Genomic DNA, 12,494 nt, shown 5'->3' with positions numbered 1-12,494 from the left:
TCCTTGGATGTGGGTCCTCAGGTTCTCATTATTTAGAGGAAACAAGATAAACTTCCTTTGAAATTACATATCAGCATGGACTACACGGAGGTGTGGTAAAATGCAGCAACAACACAATCCCCTTCAGTACATTACATGACATTATGGTGAAGGAAGTGAAAATATTTGTCAAGTACTTAGGTAAGTAGAAAGTGGCTTTCCAGGCTAGAATTTGGCTAAAACACTCTAATCTCTTTTTTCACAAACCTTTTTATGTCTCAGTCTCAAGTCACAAGTTGTAGAAAGCTAGGAAGTGAGCACTCCATGACAGCTTGTCCAGGAGCACCAGCAACACTGTGCTCAGGCTCAGGCTCTACCTGCTGTACAGCACCCATGCACAGTGGCATCTTCTGCCTTGCCATTGCAGCTGATCAGAGGGATCCTGCCTTTGCAAAGCACGGGCTCATGGCACCAATGGAGGCCAAGGCCTGAGCCTGAACCTGAGGCCAGTGTTCTGTAGGTGAGTAAGAGTCCAGCTTCTCCTCAGCAGTTTAGGAAGCCTGCAGCAAAACTTTTTTTTAAAAAAAAAAAAAAGAAAAAGCTGGGAGCCTTTTTTAAACTGCATCCTACAATAGCATTGATTCAGTATTAAAGCAAAAATATCCCTTCTCATATACCAATATTGTATTTTTCTGTGAGAAGTGTCTTATCTGATTAATAATCCAAGCATGGATTTATAAGGGCGGATACAAGAACATCACAGAAGTACACAGCCAGGGTGGTAAGCCTTTAGAAAAAAAATCTCAGTCTCTTTCTTGGGGACTGATAATGGCCAGCCAAAAGACAAGCAAATTGGGTAATCTGCAGAACATGGGGTATGTTGGGAGCCATACTATACTGCTGGGAGCTAATATCTTTGATAATGATTCAGAATTCTCCTCAATTTTCAGCAAAGCTTTACTTAATCTGTGCGAGATGAGAATGCTTCCTCAGATGAGCACTGTGCTCTGGTAGGAGCATGTTCATGTTCCACTGATGACTCCAGGGAACAAGCGCAATATCTCATAATGTGGTAACTTATTCTAAACTTGACAAGGAAATTCTCCTTTCATATTGTTAGTCTGACATATGCATCAATAACAATCCAGTGGAGGATTAAACTAGTAACAATTATGAGTGGCAGCCTGCATAATAACCTCCTGTGTCAAGACTTCAACATGCCATTCACTGGTCACTTATATTATTGCAAATCATTTCTGCTTAGGAGACAATCCATCTCCCAGTGTGCCATGTCTTGGTGATAATAGCACTTAATGCTAATCTTTGCTAGAAATAAGCCATCGCATGCTGCCAGCTTCCATAGCACAAGTAGGGACAATGATATTGTCAATGAACAAAGAGATTTACAGCATTCCCAGTGGAATTGAGCAAGGATCCCCTAAATCTCTGATGGGTTACAATTCAAGCAAAAGAAAACTTATTCATCAGTAACTATAGTTTTAAATGCCTTTTTTTTTTTTATTTTTATTACATATTCCTTCATATTACAAACATCCCAGTATCTCATTTGCAACAGAATCTACTAGAGAGCAATGACTTTCCAAAGGCAAACACACTTTGTCAGGAGTATTAAAAGCTCACAATGTGTTGCAGAGATCCTGCGTAATCCCAGCCTGCCACGAATGTCTCCTTTTCTGGAGATATTCAAAACCTATCTGGACACTTTCCTGTGGAATCTACTATAGGGAACCTGCTTTAGCAGCGGGGTTGGACTTCACGATCCCTAAACATCCCTTCCAACCCCTAAGATTCTGTGATTCTGTTATTTTTGATTCTGTGAACCTGTTTTTTCACCGTGCACCAGCCCCACTGGGGCAGATAGGCAGAAGGCAGATGACCGACTTTAGAAAGCAGTGGCAATGTTGCCTGAGCTGCTGGTAGGTGCATCATCTTTCCTCCAGAACAGCTTTCATCTAATTTCAGTTTGCAAAGTTTTAACAAGAACAATCTGTCCCTGCAGACATAGAGGCTCTAAGTGTTAATTAAAATAATTGCAAGACCATTTCCCATAAAGCATGCATTAGTGTCTAGATAGCAAAATTAAGAGAGTTTGCTTTCCAGATTATTATGAACGTCACAACAAATTTCTAATATAAAACTATTAGTAAAGCAGACTGTCCAAATCCTATGTAGTTTTTACAGTCCTCTTTTGCTAATGATTATTACATCTCAATCTCAAGGTAATAGCAGGCCTGCCACATGGCATAAACAATCTCTGATTTGTCTACACCTAAAATAGTCCCCAGTAAATCTTAGAACAGATGGGGCTGAGAAGCTCCTTCCGAGATAACACTACAATATTTGACCATTTCTTTTTCAACACAGGCTTAGCAGAGGCCTGAACATTTATTATGCACCTGCTGCTTACACTGCTTGCCATCTAGATTTGTTCACACACAAGACTCAGAAAACAACACTGACTGACTACAGATTCTCTTTTTACATCCACATTAAGGGACTGGGGACAAACTGCTGTTACTTGAGCAGTATCTAAGTTAAAATGCATGAAAATAAAGCCAGTACCAGGTCTTGCATCATCAGGATTCAGTTTTGTTTTGATTTTTCAAATGCAAACACATTGTGCATAGATTTTACTGCCTACATTTAAAGTGGTGAAGAACATAATTGTGCCATAATATTATCTTGTTTTTTCAAAGAACATATCTAAGCGAGCCTTGGGGAAAATCTTGCTGAGCACTTTGGAATCCTGTCATGACCCCCAACATGGTAAGAAAGTAAATCATGCATGAAGACCAAGAAGGATGAAAATAGTCCTTTTAGGAACAACACTGGATAATGAAAAAACGAGTGTGAAAAAAATATTCCAAATGCTGGGGGAGAGGGTGGGGAGAAAGAAATACTATCCAGGAAGATTACGAGGAGACAATGATGCTTTCTAGTCTACTACACTTCAGAAACAGAAAAGCATCCATGGCATTTTTTAGCTAGATTGTAATTGGAGTTTGGCAGTAGGGGAACAGTTCAGTACTCCACTAATGTCATTAGGGCCTCATTCAAAAACATGATGCTGAATATGTAAGCCAGCTATTTATTAGGTTCCTCTCTGGGTGCATGTCGTATTCTTGTTCTGCAGCAACAACAAGGGATTAAAAAAATATTTTCATAAACTGCTTCAACCTTGAACTCCTCTAATAATCTTTCATTTTCCCCTTATGAAAATTCAGCTTGCAATATCCTCTCCCTGGACAATGGTCCAGTGTACCAGAGCTGTCTTTGTAGGAACTATACAGGGATCACAGCCCAGAGGTTTAGACTTGATTACTTTGTTCCTATTAGCAGAGCATTTGTACTTACCTTCAAAGAAGGAACATTCTGTACCAAGTTTCAGAACATGGTTTGTGGGGATTTTTAACAGGGAGATGGTAATCAAAGACAAGATTATAGAAGAGTAGATGTGGCCCAAAGGTTTGGTTTTAGAGAATATTAGTAACAGTGATTTAGAAAGAACGAATACAAAGCATCCTGGGTTTTTCTGTTCCAAAGCCTTGCTGTTACTACTGTGCAGCAACTGGCTCCAAGACACCCATACAGAAGGAAACTGTATCTGACCTATAGATCAGGTATTGCCTTGTCAAACACAAGAGGAGACTGGGAGAATCCACACTACACATGTCCAAAGGCACTACTCATGCTGCAGGGGAGTGGTGACTCTGAATGATGCTGCTGAAACAAACTACCTCCCTCTGTAACTGCAGCACAGTTCAGCTTTCTAAAATGAGTTAAATATTGAAGTAGCCTTGTGAAGCTCTCTGTACATTCTGTATCACCATTGCCATAAGCTCTTCACCTTCTCTGCTTTCCATTTTCTGACTGTGCACTTAATGTGACTTAAGCAGCTTTCCTAAGTCTCTGAATCAAACATTTCCTACATGTTTGACAAGACTAAGTAAGTGGATGGTTGGATGAGCAACTTTTTACTGTGATACAAAATAGTAATTTTTATACAAGTACATGAGAACTCAACAAGCAGTGAGTAAAGCAAGAGAAATAGTAAAGAAAGCAGACCCTTTTTTTGTAGAAATGTGAATTCATCATTTGATCTCAGAATGTAGATATTGTTTGTTAACTACTTGCACTGGTACCTGTAAAGAAGACAGCTTGAGTTACGATAGCTTAAGTGCAAATTTCTGTCTTTGTTCAAATGATAATGTTTGCCATTTTCTTTTTAAAGGAAAAGCCCACCTGTTTGAAGTCCTAGATACTCTTTACCATGAGTTGACAGCCTGTGAAATCTTACAAAGCCAGCCTCTGGAGAAGGCTCAGAGTCGCCAGTCCTTGTCTAACCCACTGGTCATCTCCTGCTGAGCAGCAGTGCCAGCTACAGCCACACGACCAGCTGAGCAACAGCTCTCATTCATTCAAAGATGGGATGAATGAATAAGATTTGTCAAATTCAAAGTAGCTCAGTAATGGAGAAGAGCAACAGAATAATAAAGCCATGATATCAAACGTCTGCCATTTCTGGGAAGAGCATTGGTTTGTCAGCTAACATCACGTCCTCCCTTAAGTTAAAGAGCATTACCTTACTTAGCAGCTTAGCCACGCTTGCACAATGGACCTGGAACTGAACTGGTTAACCAAATAAAAAGAATTCCAAATACATCAACCTGACCCATTTAGATTTACAGCCCTGGTTATGCGCTGCCTGAGCACAAATTCTAGCTTTTGTCATAACTCAGTTCAAAAGCAAAAGTCTGCCTATGTATTCAGTGGCAAGTAAAGTGCTTCTGTAACATACAAGTAACCAAATGACTATATTAAAAACATACACTCAAGTGTATGCCAGTAGTGCAAGTCTTAAGGACTCATGTATAAAATATATTTGTGTGCGTCTGTATATGTGATTCAGTTATTCATTTTATTTAATGCTAAAGATACATTTGCTATCGCTATGCTGAATTTCATATTTGCAATTACACAGATGCCTACAATAGCCCTTCCTGACAAAAGGCTTAGATTTTATATTAAAATTTGCATTTTACTTCTTGGAAAAGGTATAATACAACATTGCTCCCCAGCCCAAGGGGAAGGACTGAAACATTCACTTTGCAGCAGCTGCCATTGTTGCACAAGCAAAAGCCACGTGCAGTACCTGACCTTGTTCTCTCATTTAATTTCTCTCAGTGCAAGTGGACTTACACAAAGATGGACCCCACTAGCAAACAAATTAAAGTAAAATGCTGAGCCTAACCATGGTGTCATTTTAATCAGCAACCAAATAATTCCTGGGGGCAGAATTGGAAGAAAAATACATATTGCTTCCATAATAGTTTCACTGTTTTATTCAACTCTCAAACATAGGAATTAAGAAGCAAAGTCCCTAAACCATTCAGTTGAACTTACGTTATTTAGAAAATGCGCTGGAGATCTTCTAAGAATATGAATTTATTTGCCTGAGATAGTGCCAGCGATGAAATAAGGCCATTCAATTCAGAACTGTGCATATATGAATTTTTTTTTCCATGAAAATTGATTTCATATGAAAAAAAAGATCCATGCCACAATCCAATTTGGGGATTAAGAGGATTTCTATTTCTTTTTGTTCATAATGCACTCTATAGCTTATATATGCCTAGGACTTTCCCAGAAAGAGAGAAAATGTCATGAAATTATTAGATAAGCATGATCTGTGTGTATATTTGGCAGTAGGAGCATTTCAGAAATAGGTTTGTAATACACGTACATGCCTGATTACGGCTACCTTAATGTATTGCAGGATTCTGTCAGCATCCAAATTAGTAACATTTACTGTATCCACTCTAGATATACATATGCATGTGTACTTGTATTATATATACTTAACAATGCCTTAATAGTGCTACGTTAATTGTATACTTTTTGTATCTTTTTCACCAAGTTTCTACTTAACCTTCTCATGTATTTCTCTAGATGTAAGCAGACTGATGTGCTAATAACAAAAGAGGGGAGGAGCAATACAGTCTGAGTGCTGCCCAGCTCAGCCAAGCAGCAGTTGAGCCGTAAACAGAAATTGGAAAATGCCACTTATCTCCTAAGCTGGTGTTAAGGAAATAGCAAACAGCTGAGATAAATGGAAGATTTTCTGAATAAACAGACACCATTTAACTGACATAGGAAACACCTAAATCATATCTTGTTAAGTTAGCTTCAAATAACAACATCTTTATTTCCTTAGAAATGGCTATATCAAAATGATTTTTGATACATCAGCATATCCTGATTAATCTTTAGAGTTGGACTTCCCTCTGTTATTTTCAGTGTAGCTGGAGAGAATGTTTCATTGCTGCAGCAATTCAGGTGCATATAAAAAAGGCTGATTATTTTAACTTCAAAAGGCAATTTGTGTGGAGCAAGTCAAACTTACAGTATTTCCTAAGAAGAATCTTCTTCAGGATGGATCAAGAGGCAGCCCTCATATCCTGTAAATCAGAGGCAGAATAAGGCATTGTGCTTTTTAAAGACCTTCTTTATTGACCTTAAAATTGATTATTTTCTGAAATACTTTTACCTCAATGTTTTATACTAAGTTTGTCAACCTCAGTGTTACTGGGGCTGATTAATATTTAATACGAAGCTGTATAAATCTCTGATTTTAGATCAATGTAACTGAGAAATTTCTAGCTCTGCCTCAAAAGCAGGTAGGCTTCCACAGCTTAATTTATTATTTGGAATTCATTCAAGAGAGACTGTATAGCAATCCTGAGAAGCAAACCCAGCACCCTAGGTTTTCTGGAGACCTCCTTCAGTCCAATTACCTCAGCAGATTTCAGCTTCTTTTTATTAAAAAAAAAAAAAAAAAAAAATCTTGCCTTTTGTAGTGTTTGAATTTTTACCAAATAAACAGAAATACCTGATCCTGTCTCATTATTATCTTCACACCATTTCAAACATTTATGTGGGAGCAGTTATGACCCGCACTGTTGGCTGCATAACAAATGCCTCCTTTGAGTGGCCCTTGCTGTGTGATTTCTCATTAGCATGTGGATCTTAGATTTTCAGAGATGAGTGCTTCACATTGCAGGGAACAGATCACCTTTTGTAAAAAAAATTGTCCTCATGACAAAAACTGAAAAGATAACAGAGCACATTCAAGAGCCTCCCATTTAAAAAGTACAACTTCAAACCCCTATCACAGATCTCTGCAAACTCTTTTCTTTTATGTTTAGCACACGGTAATAAAATGGCCATTTGCCTCCATGTTTACTTGTCAGTTAAAAAAAATTCACAGCACGTGTGCTGCAAACATAGCACGTGTAATTGCCCATCTAAAACTTTGCATACGTAGTCAAAAGCCCTCAGAACATACCTTCCCAGCATTTCTTTGTTCAGTAGGAAGAACAGTATGGAAGAGCACACATGGCATGCTACCAGATGAGACCAGAGCTCTGCTGCACAGGTTCCAGCTGGTAAAAGGTCACTTAGGTCTTGGCTGTAGAAGATAACTGATCTATTGTCTTTGTTTAAAAAGCCAACGGGCATCTATAAACGGGCTAAAAAGACTACAAGGGCTAAATAGTTATGCTGGATTTGAGACACTGTAGTTGAGCTCCGGCCTTATATCATGCTTGATTTCATTCTGCCATCAGCATGCTCATTCCAAAATCTACACTATTTTTTTTTTTTCCCAGATAGTAATTCCATTCTTACAGAAAACAGAAAATTTCCTTTGATTTATGTCTGCTGGAACTCCCTAATATAATTAATTTCCCACAGAGAATTCCTTCCTCACCACTGACTACAGAGCAGTAAGTCCTCAGGCTCTCAGATATTACGCTTTAACACTAATGTCCACCCTTTCCCCAAAGAGCTGCCTGGAATGGTCCAGCACTTCTAACCTCACCCCTACAAGTCTCCTCCATTTTTTACTTACTACAAGTTATGAACTACTAGTGTTTTAAACTCCATCTGATATATAAAATTATATAATGATTAAACCATTTGTTTTCATTGAACTTCTCTCTGAAACAGCTGAAAGTGACCTCTTGTCACCTATGGGATTTACAGAATTTTAGCACCAAATGAATGTGGAAGTCTCCAGCCAGAGCTGCTCTAAAAGGCTCAAAACTGGTGTTTGCATACACTTTGGGAAGAAAAAAATCCCTGGCATTGGCATGTATGTTTGCTGAATTTGCTGACATTGAATTTCCTCTCCTTTATGATACAGTCAATTAATTTACTAGATGGTGCATTTCATGATAAAAGACTGTTTAGACTTCAGTCTTTGTATTCACTTTACTGCTAAGAACACTATTAAACAGTGCTGCATAAAATGGAATTGCTAGGTATGATAGAATGACAATACATATTCCCAGCATGTGTGTCTTATCACATTACCAGCCGAAGGGTTTCTCATAGATTTATAATTTAATGGAATTTAAAGACATTCAATCCTTTTATATTTACATTATCTTATTTGTTTAATAATTTTATTCATAATTCTGCATAATGCAAAAGCACCAGAGTGTGTTTCTTAGTGTGCAATTCAGTTGTGCTCCAAACTACACTCAGATACTCTATTCTGTGTGGGTTTTTTTGTATGAATGGCACTCTTGAGAGCATGACACAATTACCCTACAAATTACTATTTTATGATTCTGCCTCAAAGAACTATGAGCTAACTTATCTTTGTCAAGGAGTAAGCAAAGACTGTAGGATGACATTGAAAAATATCACCATTCAAGTGGTTTTACCCACATCCTCACTGCAAAGCAAAAAGGTCATAAGATCTAAGTGTCTGTAGTTGAAAATAATTTTAGTTCTTGAAGAAAGTTTCATTGTTCTGGCTGTGCTGACTCTTTAGTATTGATTTTTTTTTTTTTTTTTTTTCCAAGTACGATTGGAAAAAATTACTCTGATAAAGTAAATGTTCAGTACATTATCAGGAATTTTCTGTCTGGATGATGGCAAAAAAAAAAAAAAAAAAAAAAACTGAAGAAAAAAAAAACACAAGAAAAAAAGCAAAACCAGAAAATACATGGAGGGTCACATGAAAGCTGAAAATACAAGGAGACAACTTGCCCTAACCATATTTAGACATCCCTCCCCTTCCTCCCCCCCCAAAAAAAAAGAGCAATAGCAAGGGAAGGTCATTTTGTTTTTAAACTGATTATACATTCACAGTGCTAGTCCAGCACTGTGTACTGCTTGCTTTCTTGTCAAGCACTGTAGCTCTAACCAGCAGGGATCAGCTCTGAGGACACCCAAAGAAGTCAGTGCTGCTGCTAATTGCTCATGAACAAACATCTGTCATATGCTGGGCTGAGACACCACTGCCTCATCCACTGAAAGACTGATAGTCACCCAAAAACGTCACTGGGTTTTGAGAGTCATTTGAAAGACTCTTGAATGTGCTCAGATTTTAAACACAACAGCCTCCCAGGGCCCCTCTGAGAGCTGCCATTGAGAGTGTGTAGCACATGCTACTGCCATGGAAACCATTTCTAGGTCACCTTTACATAACAGCACAGAGAAAACATCACCAGCTCCACCATTACAGCACACTTCTTTCCAATGAAGAATGCAGTAAACAGCTTAACTGTTACTGTAATTGCACATAATATGCCACAAATAACAAGGTATACTCTCCTCAGTATAAAAATGGGAATGTACAGACTATGTGTGAAGTGTTCTCTCAGACTCTGCTGTTACATTTCTAGTCTTGTAGGGAGGGAAGCAAAATGCCTGATCCCATGCATCCATTTTGTAACTCCAGATGTACGACAACTTGTGTTAAAGTAATGCTTTAGAGAAAATCATTAATGCTAGAGAGAATCTATCAAGAAGGAAAACACAACTGGAGCTGCTTTTATGCATCTGGCTGAAGCTACATATAAATAAAAGTGACAGAACTAATAATTTGAGTCACAAAATCAGATTTAAGGAGTCACTGAACCAAACAACAGTCTAGGGAGTAGAGACAGAAAAGAAATGGGAAACATTTCAAATCCTGAAACAGAAATATTTCAGGACATGAGAAATAAGAAATAATTGCATATCAGATGCTTTTCTACTCAGAGAGCACCAAAGGTTTGCTGATCCAGATGGGAGAATCTGAGTTTTTTGCATTGAACACTCTAACCTAATTATTTGAAGTATGGAATCAAGATGTCACATCTATGAAGGAAGTGTCTTTAGCATGGAATTTGGAAAGCAAACTTATTAATGAACATAAATAAGGTTTTTGTATTATACTGATAAATGTGAACATTTTATTTCTGTGGTGATATTTTTAACAAAAATGTGTTGCTCTCACTTACACTACGAGATTTTTAGCTTATGCATGTAGCCCTCCATTTCAACAGCTATAAAGCCTCAAGAAAGACATTAATATTTATAACTATTGTTTGGTTTCTTTTTTCTAACTTTTTTTTCCAAAGAGAGAAGAATTGCTCATCTAGAAACCATTATTTCATAAAAAGGCAGTTGTTGCAAGTCATTGAGTGTTGACCTCAATCTATACTATTCTATTGAATGTACAAATCATCTCCAAACTCTTTCATGTCCTTTTTCTATCTCCCATATGAACAGGATGGCAGCAGATGTAGAACTGAAGCAACACTGGCAAAGTAGAACTGCTGCTTTTGTATGTGGCATTTAAAATGTTACCACTAATATTTTAAAAATTTTGAATGTGAAGAACTTCATGGCAAGTTAGGATAAAAACCTTCCTTTTTTGAGGAACGTTTCTGAAGGTACATTAGCAGAACTTGGATTAGTCTTTGAAAAAGTCTGTAAAATTAGGGAGAATATAATTCAGTATAATTTAATATAAGCTTAAATATAGATTACTGACTAGTAAATCATATGAGAAATAACTAAACATCATGCTTGTTTGTACTATAAGACCACATAGGTCTAAGAGATCAAATATTTGATCAACCCACATAAGTACAAATAATTAAATATTCAATAGCCTATTGATAGAACGACATCATCAGAGAGGAACTAAGAATACAGAGGTACAGGGTTTTGCCCCAGAATGGTACTACATTCAAACTGCAGCACTGCAACAGGATTACACCCACCTTCACACAAAAAGTCTGAACAGTACAGTAGCTAGAGTAGCCATCTGGGAAAAGTGGAGTGGAAATTCAGGTTTGTGCACCGGATCAGGAAGGACTTAAATCACAGTGTCTTCCAACCTAGATGAAGGCCAATGGAATCCTGGGCTGCAGGTTAGAGATTGATCCTTTCTTTCTGCTCAGCACTGTATCTGTAGTGCTGAGTGCAGCGCTTCCTTCTGGTACGAGAGTCCTTTCCCGAATTACCAAAGGGAGCCTAGTGAGTGGCCACAGAGATGATCGACAGACTGGAGAAGCTGACAGAGAGGCTGAGAAAGAGGCTGAGAAAGCTAGGGCTGCTCAGCCTGGGCAAGACGGGCCTTCTCCCCTAATAGGCAGGAACAGAATTAGTAACAAAAATCAACATATAGGCCCAAGTGCTACTAAAAAATAGAAAGAACCAAATCCAGCTATTTGTACATATTCTTTGGAAATTCCTTGTTACAGACTGCAGATTCAATTCACTTCTGTGCAGATAAATAAACTCTGTAAATAATTTTGAAGTTGGACCTGCTATTGAATGATAACATTTTGGAGACCTGGTTAGAACTTCTGCTGAAAATTAACAGTTGGAGATCTTTGGAAGATAGTGGAAGTGTAGTTTGACTGGCTCATAAATTGTCAGACAAATAAATAGCAAATACAATTCACATTTTCCCTTATTTTTTCACTGTCACTCCTTTTCCAGCCAATATTACATAAAAATTTCAATGCAAAGTACTGCAGCTACAGACCAAGGAGTGCTGACAAGTCCCTTTGTGGCCTACAGTGGCTATGTTACCTCGCAAGTGTGTTCAGCAGACCCCCAGAAAGGTCTTTGGAAAGATTTTTCACCGTGATAAGGAGAAAAATGAACTATAATTGAAAAGTCATTCAGATTTGAGCTTATTTCCTTGAAATAAGTTATAAGAATGTTCAGAAAATACCTTCAGCAATCACTGTGCTGTTTGCACACTACCTCATCCTAACTAAACACAATGTAATTTTGCTACTCAAACAATTTGTGCATTCCATGTTTGCTTTGTTTAATCAGCAATGACAATGAAATGATAAATTGCTATTCAGCTACATCTGGAGCACTTAGCCAATCACTGAAATCCAACCTTCCCCAGTTTCAGATCTTCCGGTATTCACTGTTTCCTCTGACCCTAGATTTTGTCTCAGAAGAATAAATGGTCCTTTGTCTGGCAGAAAGCAGATAAGAGATATTTCCCAACAACCAGCTTCTACACTGTCTGGTCAAGGACAACTACTTGTGTCAGTGCTTTATATTCCCTGCTCATTTCTAACAATTCTCATTTGTCTTTGTGCTCTAAAACACATGTATTATTTATTATGAACCAGCCCACACAACTCCCACCAACTTCACAATGTTATGTGGAAAACTCTCCTTAG

The 12,494-nt window shown here is 37.9% G+C and overlaps 1 protein-coding gene across 4 annotated transcripts in view; it reads left to right on the top strand.

The window, feature by feature from the left end:
- Positions 1-5,650, top strand: part of EFCC1 (EF-hand and coiled-coil domain containing 1) — a 48,576-nt gene extending 42,926 nt beyond the window's left edge. For 2 of the 4 annotated variants that reach the window (XM_048957722.1, XM_048957721.1), the window contains exons 7-8: positions 2,697-2,766; positions 4,232-5,650. In XM_048957722.1, the coding sequence (XP_048813679.1) occupies positions 2,697-2,766; positions 4,232-4,365 (204 nt within the window). In that variant the 3' untranslated portion in view covers positions 4,366-5,650. The remainder of the gene's footprint in view (positions 1-2,696; positions 2,767-4,231) is intronic. The other 2 variants (XM_048957724.1, XM_048957723.1) reach the window with 1 other exon arrangement.
- The last annotated feature ends 6,844 nt before the right edge of the window (positions 5,651-12,494 follow it).

This window comes from Lagopus muta, chromosome 11, assembly GCF_023343835.1.
Source record: "Lagopus muta isolate bLagMut1 chromosome 11, bLagMut1 primary, whole genome shotgun sequence".
Classification (NCBI taxonomy): Eukaryota; Metazoa; Chordata; class Aves; order Galliformes; family Phasianidae; genus Lagopus; species Lagopus muta.
Note: the sequence above shows the minus strand (reverse complement) of the source record. Positions and strands in the feature narration are given on the sequence as shown.